This window comes from Schistocerca piceifrons, chromosome 2, assembly GCF_021461385.2.
Source record: "Schistocerca piceifrons isolate TAMUIC-IGC-003096 chromosome 2, iqSchPice1.1, whole genome shotgun sequence".
Taxonomy (NCBI): domain Eukaryota; kingdom Metazoa; phylum Arthropoda; class Insecta; order Orthoptera; family Acrididae; genus Schistocerca; species Schistocerca piceifrons.
The window spans coordinates 101,112,407-101,134,540 of NC_060139.1; the positions used below are offsets into that span (position 1 = coordinate 101,112,407).

General features: G+C 39.7%; 1 protein-coding gene across 3 annotated transcripts in view; it reads right to left on the reverse strand.

Moving 5' to 3' along the window:
- LOC124777494 overlaps positions 1–22,134 on the reverse strand; it is a 253,609-nt gene that overhangs the window by 120,833 nt on the left and 110,642 nt on the right. For all 3 annotated transcript variants that reach the window (XM_047252933.1, XM_047252932.1, XM_047252931.1), the window contains exons 10-12: positions 6,346–6,782; positions 1,003–1,063; positions 560–670 (exon numbers count right to left, since the gene is read on the reverse strand). In XM_047252933.1, the coding sequence (XP_047108889.1) occupies positions 560–670; positions 1,003–1,063; positions 6,346–6,782 (609 nt within the window). The remainder of the gene's footprint in view (positions 1–559; positions 671–1,002; positions 1,064–6,345; positions 6,783–22,134) is intronic.

Below are 22,134 nucleotides of genomic sequence, written 5' to 3' on the forward strand. Positions count from 1 at the left end.
TTTATTTGCCAAAACCAGTTTTCAGGTTTATAAACCATTATAAATGGCCTCCTATGTACCTCTATTTCAGTGATGTGTGTCAGTTAATACAATAGGATCTGCAATTTGTCCTATAACATAGTATACAGGTTGTCATGTAAGTTACTACGGCAAATATTAGGCAGTGACAATTCTTCGCAATATCTGATGTAACTGTCATATAGTATAAACATGGAACTGACAGGTCAAAGCATTTGTTTAATACTTTTGTTTTATACACTTTCTAGATTGATTACTCCAATATAAACTTGTGGTTCCAACAACAGGGGATCCTGTTTCCTTTTAATGCCATTATTTGTTGTGGTGACCACATCATCCACTTTCTGCAAATAGAGTTATTCTATTTATTGTCTTTGATGCTCGAGCCATAATATACTTCATTTTAGTTTTGTAAGAGTGCTGTGCCTCTCATACTACAATTGCTCCTTATGCTGAGCAACGGTAACATGCTGTGATATACAAAACACTTAAATACAACAATTTTCTGAGCTTATTCCAGTATATCAAGTAAAATACAAACCTATCATCAAATCTTGAGTTTTTTTTAACTCTTTCTGGGTCAGGGGAATCTCTCGATCTTTTACGAACTCCCTTTTCATACTCACTATGGAAACGTTCTTGTCGCCAGTGCCTGAAGAACATAATACATAATTTGATGCCCAATTAAAATTTATCAACAGGTACGTCTCACAATTCTTGTCAACAAAACAAAAACAACTTAAAACAAACAACTTAAAAAACTAATTTTACTTAACAAAAACAAAAAAGAGAAAAATAATAGTTTCCTAATCACTTCTATAACTGAAATTATAGTCCAATTCAAACATGACCCACATACAAAAATATGATACTTGTGGCAAAAAATAATGACATCAATGCGTGAAATGTCCCCAATGAAATACACAATTTCGGTTCTACACAGTATTATAATATTAATGAGAAACAAATAAGTACATAACATACCGATCATATGACTGTTTATCTGGCTTTTCTTCTTTATCCAAATATTCTTTATATCCACGATCTGAAATGGAAGCAATTGTAAATTATACACAGTTAGGCTGAAGTATTAACATATTCATTAATTTCTTGTTGTTGCTTTGTATCTGATTGATTAAGTATTAATTAAAGAAAAAAACCAGTTTTGCTTACTTTCCTATTACTACTCTAAAGTAATACTTTCAACTCTCACAGACTACACATTTTACAGCAAGATTTATTTACCCTGCATTACTATTTTTCCTGAGTTCTACATTATGACCTCTACCAAATAATGTAATTACAAAACATGTAAAAAATGCATTTTGTAAAATATTTAAATCAGATTAATAAAAAAGATAATATCTGACACTGATTATAGTCAGTACCATAAACAAGTATGCTAAAATACCTATGAAAACCAATTTTGATGCTTAAATGAAGAAATTATGTCAGAAAAATTTTATTTCACAATAATCTTGATGATAAATGTTATCTATCATTATTCTTTTTGTTATTTCTCCTTTCTTTCAGAGAGATTCAGTTCATATCCTCATACTCTTTTATACAATTGCCACACTAATACTACCATCCTCATAGTATGGAACATAGCCATTCATCATCACAGTTTTGTAGCACTTTAACTTCTTCATGGAATACCTTCACACAGCAATGATTATTTATGATTAGTCAGCCTTAAATCTTTGCAACAGTTAATCCACAAAATTTCTACTCCATTCTCTAACCTAAGAATGCTGTACTTCAGTGGTCTTATTTCCGTATGACCTAATGGCTAATGGAGTCCACAGTCATGGCTAATGGAGTCCACAGTCAGGTGTAAAAAAATAGATTTCCTATTTAAATTTTATCATACACGGCATGGTAAAACACATTTTAACCACAAATAACATTTCTGAAACAGAGTTATATGAAATCCAGATTTTCTCTAGACTTGATAGCCTACGAGCTTTAGAAATCATATGTAATTCCACCGCAGTGATGGAGGACATTAATGTACTAAACTGAAGGTTTCATTGTGACTCCTGAATCTCCATGAAATTCCAAGTGAATCCTGATCAATAAATGTTTGGATAACACAAATTTCATAATATATATCTGATGCTGCCCATTTTTTCCATCACTCAAATTGAACACTGTGATGGTTTACACTATTGAAAGCTAGCAAAGCCTATAGGGTTTATCTGTACTCTTCACCTCTTGTGCTGCTAACATCAAATTTGGCTGCTACCATATGTAGATTTGAAATGCACTATACCAAATTCAAAACTTCTTCAAACTTCACCACATTATACCACATTCTCAGTATTACGGAGTTTCCCATCCAAACATAATTTCATATCATCTTTAAAGTTCCAGTACCAGAATGAGGCAACATCCCAAAGTAATAGCACTGTGTATTCAGTTTTTGGCCAATGCTCAGTTATGGGCAAACTGATTGATTGGAGAAGACCCGTATGGCATTTCCACAATGACATTCTTTAAATGCTTAACAACTGCTTTGCTTTATTTTTACAGGATGTCGTGATTTGCCATTTATGGAATGCAGAATTACTCTGATCTTGATTGTATTGTTAATACTTGCTCTAGCACAAAATCGATAAATTTTCTTTGTTTACTGTGGCTATTAAAAGCTACAGCCATTTCTGTGTAAATGCCCAGGTATGTCAACAGATTTGGTGCAACTTTCAAAAACAAAAAGGTTATTCTCCACATGACATATAGTGGCAAGTACTCAAGAATAGAATGAACACCTTGAACCTATCCCATCCATAGACCATATAAAAAGATAGCCATTTATATCAATGTACTAACAGAAAGGATTTGTATCTGCTTTTTGTGTCAGTCTTCTTAGTTTACCATTTATAAATCTGCTACTGTATATGAAAGTTCTTTGGTCAAGTTACCAATCTATTCATAGTAGAAATATGAAACAAGTAGTGGTTATGGCCATAAACTAAAAGAGGCTAAGCAAACTTTCAACTGACTGACAGGATAGACCACAACAAAGTTCATCAAACAACAAAGTCGTTGAGATAAAGCTTTCCCTCAAAAGGAATCACTAAATATATGTCAAAACTATGTATGCTTTCTTTCCTCACAATGTGTGGAAGACACAGTTAACTTGTGCACTGTTCACGTTCTCTTGGATGTTTATGCAACCATTTAATAGTTACTAGGATTGTGCTATCATCTGATTAAGAGCCAACAGAACATCTGCAATACTCCATAAGGTATCACATTCCCACGTAAAGTGCCACAACACACAATACAATGACTGCATGAATCTCTATACACACTTTTATAAATAGGAGATATTCATGTGATACTTCACACCCCCTACTCATTTGAGTTGGCAGAGAAATCTTCCGCTACACATCTTTTATTTCTTCTTTCAGCTCTAATTAAGTTTTGTTCAAACTGCAATGGTTCTTATTAGTTTCAACATTTTTATGACATTGAGCTTCTATAGTACAGAGGAAGTATGTTTTAACTTGTAACAACTAAATAACTCCAAAAATTTGAATTGTACTAAAAAAAATGCTTAAGATGAAAAGTTAATATTTTCAAAGGGGACATCTGTTTGTGCTAAGACTGGCTACCCCCAACCTTTTATTTTCAAATGGGAACCCCACCATTTTTATTTCAGATTCGGATTCTACACCAAAAAACACCTAGAGTTTGCCCAAAAGATTTTTTTCAATTCAAGGTAGATGGTGCTGTAATTGATAAAATTTAATTTTTTGGGTTATTGCAATTGAGAAGCAATGCATTTGATTCCACTTAACACTTGCGACAAGAATGTAAACTTTTTTGTTCTGAACAGTTGATATTTTTGTGAAAAATGTAATTTCATTTTGCAAATTTAATTGAACAATAAAACTTTTATGGTTAAACATTTATATCTCTGGTTAATAATCTACTTTTAGTGTGATACAGGAACAATGAAGTGGATATAACAGTTTTCCATTCCCATTGGGGTGCTTGATTTTGGTGAGACCACTTGCCTCTCACCATTGGTGTGCTCAATTTTGGAGAGCCCCTGGCCTCTCACAATACTGAGGTGCTTGATTTGGGAGAGTCCCCTGGCCTCTCACCATTTTTGTAATTCACGATGAATCCTCAAACTGACAACCTTCCATTTCGACACATTTATTAATTCATGCTTCAAATTCATGCACACAACTTATGAGCATATCTGCTGTAATTTTTGCATAAGCATTTTTGATACATTCTATCACATTCTATCGAGTAGTTGGTACTTCTGTATGTAATTTGTATTTAAGAAAACCTCACATGAAAAGATCCGGCAATTTAAGGTCGAATGATCTGGTAGGCCACTTTACCTGATCATCACTACCGATCCAGCAACCACTGAAGCACAATTTACTACTTCTTGGTCTATTGCAGAGTTGTGTGCCAGACAACCATCATATTGAAACCACTTGTTCAGTCACACTATGAAGGCTACATTTTCCAACAGAATCAGTAACTCATCATGCAATAACTTATGATACTTTTCTCTGTTCAATGTGCCTTAAGAAACTAGGGGGTCAATTATTATGTCACCTACCAACTGCAACAAATGTAAACAGACCAAGAACACCGATGATCAGTTTCACACATCCAGTGCAGGTTTACTAAACTCCAAAAATGCATGTTAAGATGATTAACTTTACCACAGTTCGTAAAAGTTGACTAATCAGAGAATAATTACTCAACAAAAGAATTGCGGGTCTTTTTGTAATCGCATGACTGTCTACTTCCAAATACCCTGTTTGATCCTGAAAATCATTCCCATGAAGTTATTGACGCATGGAGACAATGTATGGATGGTATTCGTGATGTTTTATGGTTCCTAAAACACTTTGTGGGCGTGATTTATGACTGGTGAGATGTTTCTCGGGTACTTGCATGTGCATCATGAGCAACTAGTATTGCAATTTCATTACTGCTGTTCCTCGTAACTGTTGTTCTACAAGTTCTTTTCTTTTTAGGTGTCACACTTCCTTCGGCAGTAAAACGTTTTACAACATGATGAATAGTCGTACGAAATCATAGCCTGTTAAAAAAACTTTCAGCATAAAGAGATACAGCAGCATACAAATTTCTTGTAGCCTCGCCATAAGTTAAAGTTATTTCGATTTTCACTTCTAAAGGAAAAACACCCATTACTTCAAATGTGCTAAGTTCAAATGTCTAAGCACAGAAATTTTACTGTACAATCTAATCTGCAAAACTAAACTACATTTTTAACAAAAATATCAACTGCTTAGAACAAAAAAGTTCACATTTTAATTGCAAATGTAATTTAGAATGAAATGTGTAGGTTCTTAATTGCAATAATTGGAAAAATTGAATTTTGTCAATTACAGTGCCATCTAACACAAACAGTTAAAAAAATGTTTTACAGTAAACTATTGGTATTTTTTGGCATAAAATCCAAAACTATAAAAACCAAGGTTGTAACTTCACATTCTTCTTCAGTTTCTGAGCGGCTGAATTAATGTTAAGCTTAAGATCACTTCAGCCATTTGTTTTCATAAGTGCTGCCTAAATTTCGATCATTACAATTTTTAAAACAAACACTTTTTCAATGCAATTCTCTTTCACCCAAATTCTGAGACCTTCATACCAGTAAAAATGCTTCTTCAATAGTTTTGTGTAAGGGCTGTTTATGTTTAGTCACTTTTGCAGCTCTAATTGACAACCAGTGATTCATCTTTGAAATTGCCCTATCAAATGTCCAGTGCATACTGCATTCTGTTGCTATTGCTGACCATTTCTCAATTATATAAAAAAATGTTAAAGGCTTCGCCAACCAGAATGTTGCTTTGAACACCAGTGTGTTTCCAATAGGCAAGGATTTACTGGACATCATATGTCCTTACCTTGTTCTAAACTTCGAATTGCATTAGCCACATAGTTATAACGGGACCGAAAGCATTATTGTACTCCACAACTTGGCATTTTTCCCAATAACAAATTAGTTTAAGATATGAAGCAAGAAATATGTGACAGAAAAAAATGCTACAACCAATTTGAAGTTAAACCTCAGATCGATGGATTTGTAGTTTGGTATTTACCCACCAAATCATATACCATAAGTGTGTACAATAATGAACAAAATAAGGCATGTAAACTGTCTAATATGTCTTTGCTTCATAATTCAAACAATCACTTTGCAAATGACACAAATTTCTTATCAGTTCAAAGTCTTTAATGACAACTGAGCTGTTAAAAGGATCCAATAATTAAATGCAAAAAACACACAATAAATTCACAAAAGTTACAGAAATTAGAGCTCACCTGCTTCTCGTTCATGCTCTTTCATTTGTTCTATTCTCTCCCTTTTTGGTATGCGAAAAACTTCTTTAAGGCAGCTCCATTCATTTAACAGCCCTGAAGCCAACTTTATGAATGGCTGTATCCTATCCAAATTATTCTCTCTTATGTAATCTTCTGATTGACCACCTTTTTCTGGAGCTTCACCAAATCCCTCGTCGTCCGATTCAGTACTCTTCTTTGCCAGAATGTCCGTCTCTGGAATTTCTGCCACAGCATCCACAACTTGCTTTTCATTCTCAATGTCTTGAATTGTTTCATCATAATCAATGCTAGGAGGTGATCCACGAGTTCTAGGCTTTGTGCGATCACATTCATTCATTCCCAGTTTCTTTGGACACTTAGCATTCGCATTTAATTTCAAAATCTGATTGGTGACACATTCTTCATCTGCAGAGAACCTGTTCAAATAACACATCAGGTCACCCAAATATCAAAATAAACACAAAACTTTAAAATAATTCAGTTTATTAATAATACATCACTCAGTTTACGACAGACTGCAGAACGATTCTATAGCCACCAATATACATCACGTGTAAGGACTGTGAAGACAAGATAAGAGAAATCAGCACTCGCACGGAACCGTATACCATATAGACAGTCATTTTTTGCGAGTGGAAAAGGAAAGGTAATGAGTAGCACTGATATAAGGTACATTGTGCCATGCAAAATACTGTATGTGTAACGAATGTGCATGTACAGGGTTATTACAAATGATTGAAGCGATTTCACAGCTCTACGATAACTTTATTATTTCAGATATTTTCACAATGCTTTGCACACACATACAAAAACTCAAAAAGTTTTTTTAGGCATTCACAAATGTTCGATATGTGCCCCTTTACTGATTCGGCAGACATCAAGCCAATAATCAAGTTCCTCCCACACTCAGCGCAGCATGTCCCCATCAATGAGTTCGAAAGCATCGTTGATGCGAGCTCGCAGTTCTGGCACGTTTCTTGGTAGAGGACGTTTAAACACTGAATCTTTCACATAACCCTACAGAAAGAAATCACATGGGGTTAAGTCGGGAGAGCACGGAGGCCATGACATGAATTGCTGATCATTATCTCCACCACAACCGATCCATCGGTTTTCCAATCTCCTGTTTAAGTAATGCCGAACATCATGATGGAAGTGTGGTGGAGCACCATCCTGTTGAAAGATGAAGTCGGCGCTGTTGGTCTCCAGTTGTGGCATGAGCCAATTTTCCAGCATGTCCAGATACACGTGTCCTGTAACGTTTTTTTCGTAGAAGAAAAAGGGGCCGTAAACTTTAAACCGTGAGATTGCACAAAACACGTTAACTTTTGGTGAATTGCGAATTTGCTGCACGAATGCGTGAGGATTCTCTACCACCCAGATTCGCACATTGTGTCTGCTCACTTCACCATTCAGAAAAAAATGTTGCTTCATCACTGAAAACAAGTTTCGCACTGAACGCATCCTCTTCCATGAGCTGTTGCAACCGCGCCGAAAATTCAAAGCGTTTGACTTTGTCATTGGGTGTCAGGGCTTGTAGCAATTGTAAACGGTAAGGCTTCTGCTTTAGCCTTTTCCGTAAGATTTTCCAAACCGTCGGCTGTGGTCCGTTTAGCTCCCTGCTTGCTTTATTCGTCGACTTCTGCGGGCTACGCGTGAAACTTGCCCGCACGCGTTCAACCTTTTCTTCGCTCACTGCAGGCCGACCCGTTGATTTCCCCTTACAGAGGCATCCAGAAGCTTTAAACTGCGCATACCATTGCCGAATGGAGTTAGCAGTTGGTGGATCTTTGTTGAACTTCGTCCTGAAGTGTCGTTGCACTGTTATGACTGACTGATGTGAGTGCATTTAAAGCACGACATACGCTTTCTCGGCTCCTGTCGCCATTTTGTCTCACTGCGCTTTCGAGCGCTCTGGCAGCAGAAACCTTAAGTGCAGCTTCAGCCGAACAAAACTTTATGAGTTTTTCTACGTATCTGTAGTATGTCGTGACCATATGTCAATGAATGAAGCTACAGTGAATTTATGAAATCGCTTCAATCATTTGTAATAGCCCTGTAGAATCAAACAATGGAAAATCCATGATGGAAGATGACAATATTATGAAAAGACTAGTTACTACTCACCATATAGCAGAGATGTTGAGTCGCAAATAGGTACAACAAAACGACTGTCAGAAAGTAAGCTATTGGCCAAGTGGTCTCAGCAGCCAGAGACTGTGTGTGTGTGTGTGTGTGTGTGTGTGTGTGTGTGTGTGTGTGTGTGTATTTCCTATGAAGGCCTTGTCGGCTGAGAGCTTACTTTCTGACAGTCTGTATGTGATGAGTAGCAACTATTCTTTTCATAAGAATGTGTAGGTAGATGTACAAGTTCGTAGGTTACTTGATGGCTAACAAAAATCTGTTTCAAACAAGGAAGACAAAATTATTCTCCATTCACAGTGAAAATGAAGACTTCCTACTGGCTTGTGGAGGAAACTCGGCAGAAGTTAGAAATATTTAATCAGGAACGCTTCAATTGCACTTAAATCAACTTGCTAAAGTTACCCGAGTAGCTTGCAGCATATATACATCTCCAAGGAAGAAAACGTGGATCATTTGTGTGGCAAATTTTACAGTACTATCAGACACACACTAAATAAATGTGTGTTGTATAAAATATTGAAACATGGGAAATATGTGCCATGGTTCAAAAGCATCATTAAGAAATTACAATAAAACAGACAGAGCCTTAGAATAGATTCAAATGAAGTGAAGGTCTAACAAAGAAATAGAAAATTACTGAAGTCAAAATAAGTGTACAGATAGATATGAAAATGCCTTCAATGATGTGACAGCAAAACCTCTGTACATCAAATTTTCATACACCTTGACAAGTTTTGTTTTAACATAAAGCTAACTTGTTCATTATACAGGAACCAATAGCGAAGATCATAAACTGAAGCTATTTTCCTCCTGGTATTGTCTTCTATATGTGGAAGTTTTCTTCTAAGGTAAGGTTTTGGAACAATATGTGGGTGGATTTTAATATTTTTCATAAAGTGGGCAGCAGTTATGCTTTGTGAGCTTTAATTTTTCAAGTACTCTAACAAGTTCTGAATATCCTATTTTAAAATTTCTGCATATCTGTTCTATGCATACTGCCTGACAAAAGTTGCATGTAAGTCAGTATTTGCCTGGTGCGAGTACTGTGGGAGTACTACAACAATAAATGAGCTTGTAGATAAGGTCAGATACTATGAAAATAACTACATAATTGCGAAATATAGTCATGAAACTCTTTCATGCAGTAAAATTACATTTATAGATAAAGTGATTTGTTAACTCGCCGACCAAGCTCACAATAACATCATTTTGTTGTAGAGAGAAAGCTATATAACATTATAACATAACATTCTAGAAAATAAGGTAGCAACAGTTCTTGCTTAAAACACGTTTGTATTTTATACAACTGAATAAAAGTATGCACTGATGGCACAAAGGTGGTGTAACATATGTTGTTGTTGTTGTGGTCTTCAGTCCTGAGACTGGTTTGATGCAGCTCTCCATGCTACTCTATCCTGTGCAAGCTTCTTCATCTCCCAGTACCTACTGCAACCTACATCCTTCTGAATCTGCTTAGTGTACTCATCTCTTGGGCTCCCTCTACGATTTTTACCCCCCACGCTGCCCTCCAATACTAAATTGGCGATCCCTTGATGCCTCAGAACATGTCCTACCAACCGATCCCTTCTTCTGGTCAAGTTGTGCCACAAACTTCTCTTCTCCCCAATCCTATTCAATACCTCCTCATTAGTTACATGATCTACCCACCTTATCTTCAGCATTCTTCGGTAGCACCACATTTCGAAAGCTTCTATTCTCTTCTTGTCCAAACTATTTATCATCCATGTTTCACTTCCATACATGGCTACACTCCATACAAATACTTTCAGAAATGACTTCCTGACACTTAAATCTATACTCGATGTTAACAAATTTCTCTTCTTCAGAAACGATTTCCTTGCCATTGCCAGTCTACATTTTATATCCTCTCTACTTCGACCATCATCAGTTATTTTACTCCCTAAATAGCAAAACTCCTTTACTACTTTAAGTGTCTCATTTCCTAATCTAATTCCCTCAGCATCACCCGATTTAATTTGACTACATTCCATTATCCTCGTTTTGCTTTTGTTGATGTTCATCTTATATTCTCCTTTCAAGACACTGTCCATTCCTTTCAACTGCTCTTCCAAGTCCTTTGCTGTCTGTGACAGAATTAAAATGTCATCGGCGAACCTCAAAGTTTTTACTTCTTCTCCATGAATTTTAATACCTACTCCGAATTTTTCTTTTGTTTCCTTTACTGCTTGCTCAATATACAGATTGAATAACATCGGGGAGAGGCTACAACCCTGTCTCACTCCTTTCCCAACCACTGTTTCCCTTTCATGCCCCTCGACTCTTATAACTGTCATCTGATTTCTGTACAAATTGTAAATAGCCTTTCGCTCCCTGTATTTTATACCTGCCACCTTCAGAATTTGAAAGAGAGTATTACAGTTAACATTGTCAAAAGCTTTCTCTAAGTCTACAAATGCTAGAAACGTAGGTTTGCCTTTTCTTAATCTTTCTTCTAAGATAAGTCGTTAGGTTAGTATTGCCTCACGTGTTCCAACATTTCTACGGAATCCAAACTGATCTTCCCCGAGGTCCGCTTCTACCAGTTTTTCCATTCGTCTGTAAACAATTCGCGTTTTAAGTGCTGTTTCTATTGTTGTTGTGCTCTTAAGTAGTGGTTTGATGCAGCCCTCTATCCTTGTCTATTCTGTGCAAGACTCTTCATATCTGCATAACTACTGCAACCTAATCCATTTGAACCAGCTCACTTTATTCAAACCTTGATCTCTCTCTAGCGCCTTCTTTAACACATGTTGTGCCACGAATATCTTTTTTCACTAATTCTGTTCAGTACCTTCCTATTAGTTATTCAATCCACTCAATTTATTTTTCATCATTCTTCTGTAGCACCACATTTCAAAAGCTTCAACTCTCTTCTTGTCTGAAATGTTTCTTACACATTTTTCACTTCCTTACAAGGCTATCTCTTTCAGGGGCAGTGGTTATCAATGTTAACCACACATTTTTGACTCTCTGAGGGGCAGAAAATGAAAACAAGTGATTTGTCAAAATTATAAAACTTCTTACCAAACAAAACAATTTATTTAAATACAATTTTGCAACATTTTGCTTACTTTTTTAAATACAGTAATTAAATTGTGGTTACCTCTGTTAACCACCGCCCATAATACTCATTAGTTACTTATTTGTTGAGAAATTTTGAGAGGCAAAATTTTGAATAGTTTTATTAGGAAATTATTTACACAAACAACTCAAAAGTACATCATTATTGAGAATGAAAAGTTTGAAAGCAAGTTCTGCCTTTTCGTAGACAAAGAGGCACATTACATGAAGAACACACCCACGCTGTTATAACAGTGACAGCACGTGTGCTGCATACTGCCCATCATCTTGATGTGGCCTGTTTTGGCTGATGTGCACTACCTTCCAATCTGATTTGTTTGTCCACGTGTGGTTTATGTTTACTGAGAGTTACGCTCTTCCCTTTTTGACCTAAGCTACTGTGATGGACAATTGCCTCGGCAAGCAGTACTTTGTACGCTTTCCTTCGGAAGGCTTTATTCGTGAATTGTTCCATTTCAATTTCTTTGTGTATGATAAACACACTCACTACACACATATCAATAAAGTGGAAAAAAAGCCTATGCCACCATTTTTTACTTTCGCGATCACAACCACAGTCTCCTTTTAGACAATCAAAATTGTCAACAAAATGCCTGTTATAGTCACTCAATACATGGGGACATGCCACTACAGTAGTTGATCCATCTTTTACCTTCCTATTTACACTTGTGGTGTCACTAGGATCATGCATAGTAAGAGATCAAATTCACAGCTCGTTTGTCCATCCACTCGTAAAATGCTACACCATGATTGCTGACTTTGCTGTCAAAGTCTCCTCGTTTCTTCTTTTTATCTTCCTTCAGTTTTTGGAGGAATTTACGTGTAGAGTTCACAGTTCCAACTGCAAACGTTTTCTGGGCTTTTAGTAGGACAAAAAGATTATAAGATGTGAAGAAATTATCCATGAAAACAATATGATTTTTGCCATAAAGTTCTTCACATAAATCTGTTACTACCCGTGCACCCAATCCAGTTCAGACTTCTCTGTGGCTAATCTTCCAGTATAAATTTGGAGCTTCAATTATATGCAGATTCATCACACAGCATCCACATTTTATAGTCTCTTTTCACAGGCTTGTCCCTCATGTATTGCTTCATTGAGCTTCTGCCTTTAAATTTCACCACTGACTCATCAATTGCTACTTTTTGATGAGGCTGATAGCATTGTGCAAACCTTTTATTCAACATTTCAACAAGAGGCCTTATTTTAAAAAGCTTTTCAAAATTGGCCTGTCCCTTTTAGGCATCATCGAGAATCGATATGACTGAGGAGAAAACTGAATCGTTTTACAGTAATCAAGTCACATATATAGGACTCAAATAAATCTGGAGATGAAGACCAATAATCTCGATAACTTGGTAATTTTTTGACATTCATAAATAAATTTATGTATAAGAAAACCCTTATCTCATCTTCAGTAGTTCGGATGAAAGGCTTTCCTTTTTGTGTGGCATATAAACTGGTGTGAAATATAGTATGTTTCACCATTTCATCAGTAAAAAATTCGCAAAATATTTTATGTGGTGATGGATTTGACATCTCTGTAAAAACAGCTGTAGGGCCAATTTTTTCCACAAAATTAGGCAGTGCTTCAACTTTGAAATTTTGGCTCCATTGTGGAGAATCATCCTGAACAATGCGTACACTTCCAGATTCACCAGAGGTACCAGAACAATTTGGGGTGTTTGGCTGTATATGTGAAGAACTAACTGTCACAGATGTTATTGCTTTAGCCAGTGGTGATTTCAAACATCTTGGCATGGACAGAGAAAGTGATTCAGAGGCTGAAGAATCGTCATTTGATGGAATTTTAGCCATTCAAGGTTGTTTATTATAGCTTCAAACAAACATATTTCACTATCTGAGTCTGATGGAAGGTCCTCGAAAAGTAGTTTTCTTATTTCGTCATCACTAAGTCACCTCCTAGCCATACTGAATGAAAGCAGTATCCCAACTGTGTGGTGGTTGGCAGCGGTAACCTAGATTAAAGTAACAAAAATATGAAATAAACAAACTTGCTTCACGTAACTATTGCACTGAAGGTCATTAGTATGAACTAAATTTACCTATGAAAATACTTACTTGGAAATGAAAGTAGTATATATATGCCAAATTTGTTCTTCAAAACCTACATCAACTAAACGGCACAAAACTGCTGCAAGGCAACAAAAAAATTGTGCTGTACCAACAATACGAAAGCAAAATGCGTGATACCCAATGCCATGCCATCTAGGGAGAACTCCCTCAACAAACTGTGTGGCTCACAGTGACAACTGCAGCCCCTATTGGTCACCAGGTGTTGTAAAATAGGTGGTTAACACCGATAACCACCACCCTTGAAAGAGATAATGCCTGGTGATAGCCACTGCCCCTGAAAGAGCTATACTCCAGACAAATACACTCCTGGAAATGGAAAAAAGAACACATTGACACCGGTGTGTCAGACCCACCATACTTGCTCTGGACACTGCGAGAGGGCTGTACAAGCAATGATCACACGCACGGCACAGCGGACACACCAGGAACCGCGGTGTTGGCCGTCGAATGGCGCTAGCTGCGCAGCATTTGTGCACCGCCGCCGTCAGTGTCAGCCAGTTTGCCGTGGCATACGGAGCTCCATCACAGTCTTTAACACTGGTAGCATGCCATGACAGCATGGACGTGAACCGTATGTGCAGTTGACGGACTTTGAGCGAGGGCGTATAGTGGGCATGCGGGAGGCCGGGTGGACGTACCGCCGAATTGCTCAACACGTGGGGCGTGAGGTCTCCACAGTACATCGATGTTGTCGCCAGTGGTCGGCGGAAGGTGCACGTGCCCGTCGACCTGGGACCGGACCGCAGCGACGCACGGATGCACGCCAAGACCGTAGGATCCTACGCAGTGCCGTAGGGGACCGCACCGCCACTTCCCAGCAAATTAGGGACACTGTTGCTCCTGGGGTATCGGCGAGGACCATTCGCAACCGTCTCCATGAAGCTGGGCTACGGTCCCGCACACCGTTACGCCGTCTTCCGCTCACGCCCCAACATCGTGCACAGCCCGCCTCCAGTGGTGTCGCGACAGGCGTGAATGGAGGGACGAATGGAGACGTGTCGTCTTCAGCGATGAGAGTCGCTTCTGCCTTGGTGCCAATGATGGTCGTATGCGTGTTTGGCGCCGTGCAGGTGAGCGCCACAATCAGGACTGCATACGACCGAGGCACACAGGGCCAACACCCGGCATCATGGTGTGGGGAGCGATCTCCTACACTGGCCGTACACCACTGGTGATCGTCGAGGGGACACTGAATAGTGCACGGTACATCCAAACCGTCATCGAACCCATCGTTCCACCATTCCTAGACCGGCAAGGGAACTTGCTGTTCCAACAGGACAATGCACGTCCGCATGTATCCCGTGCCACCCAACGTGCTCTAGAAGGTGTAAGTCAACTACCCTGGCCAGCAAGATCTCCGGATCTGTCCCCCATTGAGCATGTTTGGGACTGGATGAAGCGTCGTCTCACGCGGTCTGCACGTCCAGCACGAACGCTGGTCCAACTGAGGCGCCAGGTGGAAATGGCATGGCAAGCCGTTCCACAGGACTACATCCAGCATCTCTGCGATCGTCTCCATGGGAGAATAGCAGCCTGCATTGCTGCGAAAGGTGGATATACACTGTACTAGTGGCGACATTGTGCATGCTCTGTTGCCTGTGTCTATGTGCCTGTGGTTCTGTCAGTGTGGTCATGTGATGTATCTGACCCCAGGAATGTGTCAATAAAGTTTCCCCTTCCTGGGACAATGAATTCACAGTGTTCTTATTTCAATTTCCAGGAGTGTACATCCGGTAAAGACTTTGTAACATTTAAATTTACATTCAGTGTCAAAGAGTTTCCCTTTTTCATAAATGCTGTGCTTGCTTCTGACAGTCTGCATTTTCCTAATAATTACTCATATAATGAATTACTTAGGAATAAAGGCGATGACTCACCCAAAGGCAGTGGTGCTGCGTTGTCGATAGGCACACAAACAAAAGGTACAGAGCTTGGCTAGCTTTTGGAATGCATTTCCTTTTTCTAGCTGTAAGAAAAACATGCACACAAGCACGCACGCACACACACACACACACACACACACACACACACACACACACACACACACACACACACACCACCCACCTGTCTACCTACATTGTGCTCAGTCAACTGTCAGCTCTTTATTGGCCCACGATGAGTGTACTGAGGTGAAGCTGGGGTGGGGAGTGGGATGGGGTGAGGGGTGGAGAGAGACCGGCAGTCAACTGAGCACAATGTAGGGAGACAGGTGTGTGCACGTGAGTGAGTGAGTGAGTGAGAGTGTGTGTGTGTGTGTGTGTGTGTGTGTGTGTGTGTGTGTGTGTATGAGAGAGAGAGAGAGAGAGAGAGAGAGAGAGAGAGAGAGAGATTTTTTTTCTACAGCTAGAACCCGCCTCGCTGCCTCCCACCTCTCTCCATCCCTCATCTCACCCCACCACACCCCCAGCTCACCCCAGTATGCTCACTGACTGAACACAAAGTAGGGAGACAGGTGTGTGTGTGTGTGTGTGTGTGTGTGTGTGTGTGTGTGTGTGTGTGCGCGCGCGCCAGTTTTTCCTACATCTACAAATCCCTTCCCTGCCTCCCACCTCTCTCCATCCCTCACCCACCACAGCCCAGCCCAGCCCAGCCCAGCCCAGCCCAGCCCACACGCCATCTCATCCCAAGACACTCACCATGGGCCCGTGGAGAGCTGGCAGTCGATTGAGCACAATGTAGGGAGACAGGCATGGGCATGCGCGCGCGTGCGCGTGCGTATGTGTGTGTGTGTGTGTGTGTGTGTGTGTGTTTACTACAGCTATTATAAGCTAGCCAAGCTCTGTACCTTTTGTTGATGTGCCTATCGATGACTGCCTATCAACGACACAGCGCTTCTGCCTTTCAGTGAGTTGTCTCTTTTATTTCTAAATAATCCGTAATAATCAACCAGAATTTTCTGTAAATTAATAATTCATATCAGTATTTTTCACTATTAAACTGGCAGCCCAGTACTCACATCTACCAGCACCTGAATTCCTTAAAGTCTGAGAGCATTTCAACTGTGTCACATATACTGCACATCAGGCAGAATAGTTTTGTCATGGCTACCTCTTGCAAGGGTCTCAATAATTATGAGGGAATGTCATCCAATTCACTGATCTTGATTCTACTTAGGTCTTTCAGTGCACTATCAAATTATTCTCACATATTAACAAAAATAATTAATTTTTGAAAATGTAATATAGTTGGGCAGATAAATAAATCTACTTCCCAAGCAGCAGCTGGAAAAACATAGATAAAAGTTATGAATATATATGCAAGCTTACGGAGCCAGTGGCTCCTTCTTCTGGCAGAAGGATTGAAGGGGAATGAAGACAGATGAAGGAAAAGGACTGGTGAGGTTTATGAACTGGGATGAGTTACATGAAAGTCACCTGGGCACCTTTTCCTTGATCCCTCTTCCTTCTCCTTCAACCCTTCTGCCAGAAGAAGGAGCCATTCACTCCAAAAGCTTGCACATTTCCATAACTTTTATAACTTTTTACTCCTGCAGCCATTTGGTGCATACACATTTTTTACTATCAAATTATTCTCACTGTTGTTATATCTCTCATCTCACTTTTATTTACTACTTCTTCCATTTCCACACCACTGTCTTCATGGTCATTTCCCTTGTACAGCCCTTCAGTATACTCCTCCCATCTTTCAGTTTTTCCTTCTTTGCTTGGTACTGGATTGCCATCTGAGCTTTTGATATTGATACCACTGCTTCTTTTTTCTCCAAAGATTCCTTTATTTTCCTATAGACAGTATCCATCTTTCCCCCAGTCATTCACCTTTCTACAATCTTGCATCTGTCCTCCTCCATACCTGCTTAGCCATTTTGCCCTTTCCATTTTCAGTTTTTATACATCTGTCCTCACTTTCATCAACCTCATTTGCTGCTTTCACTTATTTTTCCCTTCCATCAATCAAATTCAATGTCTCGTGCATTATTCAAGAATTTCTACTGAGCCTTGTCTTTTCACATATTTGATCTTCTGATGCCCTCTCTCAAAGCTATCCAATCATCATCTAATTTAAACAATGGAATATCCAGGTTGGAATATCAACAACATTTTGTAAAGGATAGACTGCTACTCACTGTAAAGATGACACACTGAGTTGCAGACAATCACAATGAAAAGGCTGTTGCACAAACTGAGCTTTCAGCCAGCAGAACAGGAGGAGGAGGAGGAGATTAGTGTTTAACGTCCCGTCGACAACGAGGTCATTAGAGACGGAGCGCAAGCTCGGGTGAGGGAAGGATGGGGAAGGAAATCGGCCGTGCCCTTTCAAAGGAACCATCCCGGCATTTGCCTGTAGCGATTTAGGGAAATCACGGAAAACCTAAATCAGGATGGCCGGAGACGGGATTGAACCGTCGTCCTCCCGAATGCGAGTCCAGTGTGCTAACCACTGCGCCACCTCGCTCGGTGCCAGCGGAACAGGAGAGGGAACAGAGAAGGGGAAAAGACAGGTGGTTGCATTGGCAGGGGTGGTACACAATGAAGGGGAGGGGATGTGAACTGGAAGGAGGTGGATAGGACAGAAGGAATGGAAATGGTTGGATGGAATTTGTGGAGACAGAAATCACTGTAAGTTGACACTGGGATAATTTCGGGAGCGGAGAAAGTATCGACTCCCATCCGCACATTTCAGAAAACCTGGTGGTGGGGGGAGGATTCAAATGGCTCAGGTTGAGAAGCAGCCACTGAAATCAAGCATGTTATGTTCAGCTGTACTTAGTGCCCAAAGGTAGTCCACTGTCCTCTTGGCCACAGTTTGGTGGTGGTCATTCATCCTGGTGGACAGCTAGTTGGTAGTCATACCAACATAAAAAGCTGTGCAATGATTGCAGTAGAGCTAGTATATAACGCAGCTGCTTTCATAGGTGGCCAGGCCTCTGTTGGTGTGGGATAAGCCTGTGATAGGACTGGAACAGGATGTGCACCCAGGTCTTCCAAAGGGATATGATCCCTGTGGCATGGGGTTGGGACTGGGAGTGGCATAGGGATGGATTAGGAGCTTGTGGAGGTTGAGTGGGTCACAGAACACCACTTTCAGAGGGGTGAAAAGATCCTTGAGTAGGATGACTGTCATTTCAGGACATGATGACAAATAATCAAAGCCCTAACATAGTTGTGGTTCAGTTGTTCCATTCTGGGGTTGTACTGGGTGATGAAGGAGGTGTTCCTTTGTGGCTGCATCTTGGGGGTTGTGGGAGGATTGGGTGTGTTTGAGGATATGACATGGGAAATCTGCTTGTGGACTAGGTTTTGGGAGTACTGCCTGTCTGTGCAGACCTTTGTGAAACCTTCAGTATACTGGGCAAGGGAGTTCTCGTCACTGCAGATTATATCAGCCAATGGTAGTGGGAGGGATTTTTTGATGTGGAAGTGATGGCAGCTGTCAAAATGCAGGTACTGTTGGTACTTGGTAGGTTTAATGTGGACAGAGGTGTGGATGGAGTCATGAGAGAGGAGGTGGTCCATGTCCAAAAAGGTGGCACTGGGATGACAACGATCTTGTGAAGCAGAGGGGAGAGAAAGTGTTGAGGTTGTGAAGGAATGAGGAAAGGTGTCTCGAACCCAAGTCCAGATCATGGAGGTATCATGAATGAACCTGAACTTGGAACCCGACCAGGGGTTTGGAGTCTTGGGAGACTAGGATTGTTTCCTCTAGATGGCCTATAAACAGATTGGCATAGGGGAGTGTCCTGTGGGTGACTACAGCTGTGCCACAGATTTTTTATGCACCTTCCCTTCAAAGGAGAAGTAGTTGTGTGTTACTATAAAGTTAGTGAATGAGGTAGTGGGTTTGGAGACTGAAGAACATTAGAAGAGTTACTGTTCAATAGCAGCAAGGCCATGGGTATATTGAAAGTTGGTGTATATGGAAGTAGTGTCAACACTGATGAATAGGGATTCTGGGGATAAAGGCGTGAGGATGGTGAAGATTCAGTGAAGGAAGGGGTTGGTATGTTTGATATGGCAGCAAGATTTTGGGCAACTGGTTGGAGGTGTTGGTCAATGAATCCCAAAATTTTTTCAGGAGGGGCAAAATAACAAGCTAAAAAATGGAGCGTCCAGGATTGTTGGGTTTGTAGATTTTTGAGGGCCATGTAGTAGGTGGGTGTGCAGGGAGTCTTCCCCACAGCCTCCCAACACTGAGCCTTGCAGCGTTTTCTTGGCATCCTCAAGTCCCTGCATGCTCCATGAGACAGCACACTTCCTCCCTCCCCCACCCCCCTGCTCTACCCTCCTGCCCCCACCCTTTCCCTGCCCCCCCCCCCCCCCTACTGTCCCCTGGCCCGTTCTGGATTGCTCCTTTTGTTCTATGCGACAGTTGCCTGAGCAGCTGCAAACAGCAGTCATATACATGATGTGTGCCTGCTTTTGTGAATGTGTGATTTCTTCTCTCAATAAGGCTTTGGCCAAAAACTCAATGTGTTACCAGTGTTTTCATTGTGACTATCTGCAAATCAATGTATCACCTTTATGGTGAGTAGAAATCTATCTTTACATAGTATTGTCAGTCATCATCTATTTTATTTGTTTCCCTTGTTTCCATCAATCGTTGCCAATGCTTCCTATGAAACCCTCAATGTCTGTTTCTTTCAATTTAACCATGTTATGTCCCCTTAATCTCCTATCCCTTTACTTTTCTGCAGTTTGTTCAGTTTTAATCTGCAGTTCATAAGCAAATAAATTATGGTCAGAAACCACCTGTGTGCCTGGAAACGTCTTGCAGTTTAAACTCTGGATTTGCCATCTCTGTCTTACCATTATATAATTTATCTGACAGTTTCTCACATCTCCAGGTATCTTACACATATACACTCTTCTTTCATGAGTGTTAGGAATATGAACTTCTGCCCTGTTAAGAAATCTACCAGACAGCTTCCCCTTACATTCCTTTCCCCCATGTCATGTTGTTCTACTTTTTTTACTTTTCCTACTATCAAATTATGGTATCCCATCACTATTAAGTTTTTGTTTCCCTTAACTATTTGGAAAATTTCTTTCATCTCATGGAGACACTCAGCCAACTCCGAGACAGACACTGCAGGAGAGGCATTCTGCATTGTGGTGTGGTTTATTGTTAAATTTCCGAGGGGGTATGTTCCTAGAAGAGTCAATCAATATACTGCTTCCTCCTAAATATAACTTGGAAAAAAGACCAGGAACAGAAAATTACAGAGATTCAAACTCACAAGGAGGATTACCAACAATCGTAAGACAGAAAGATGTCAAGTTCTACGAGAGGTCAGGATTGAAACAAATCTTCAGTTTAGGAAAGAAATTAAACAGCACAATTCTAGCACATTTTATCACCAATCACAGCTATCAATTATAAATTTTCACCAATCACCAGAAATTTTATCTCCACCAAGTTGTATCTCAGTCCTAGGTAATTCCATTGATGAATTAAAGTCACCCAACCCAGTTGACATAATCTGCCTCTCTGAACACCATGTGACCACTGGTATAGGAACTAGGCCTAAGCACAATGAGAAACTCAGACAGGAGAGTACTGCAAATGTTACAATAAGGAAAGGTTCTCATAAAAGTATAATTAAAAATAATATAAGTATATTTCATCAAAATATTGGGAGTTTAAAGAATAAAGTAGATGAGCTTCTGGTTTGTTTAGAAGATTTAGAAGCTGAGAATGAAATAGATATACTATGCCTGTCTGAGCATCACATTGTTACTGATATGGATAAGGTAAATGTAAGTGGATATAAGCTCTCTGCACATGTAATGAGAGAAAATATGGAGAAAGGAGGAGTTGCCATATATGTCAAAAGTTATCATTGTGCAAAAAGTATAGAAACAAAAAAGTTTTGTGTAGAGAAACATATAGAAGCATGTTCCTGTGAGCTTAAATTAAATAAAGGCACATTTATAATTGTAACTGTATATAGGTCCCCATCAGGAAATTTTCATCTATTTCTGAAAAATTTGGACTCCTTGTTGTGCTATCTGTCAGACAGGGGGAAGCAAATTATTATTTGTGGGGACTTCAATGTAGATTCTCTGAAAGAGGGTAATAGGAAAAATGACCTTGAAGTATTACTCGGTTCTTTCAATTTGACACCCGTTATTGATTTTCCTACTCGGGTGGTAAAGGATAGCAGCTCACTGATAGATAACTTCTTTATAGACCAAGATAAGTTTAACCAGATAAATGCTCAGCCTGTTGAGAATGGTCTTTCTGATCATGGTGCACAGCTAGTTACAATATATGACATAGCTCCATTCAGCAATACTAAACAGTCCTCCAAAGTAGTACGTTCAGTCAACGATTTAACAATTGCAAATTTCAGGGAAAACCTACAGCAGTTAGACTGGGATGAGGTGTACCGTGAACCTGATGCCAATTTAAAATATAATTTACTTCATGACATTTTTGTAAAGGCATTTGAAAACTGCTTCCCC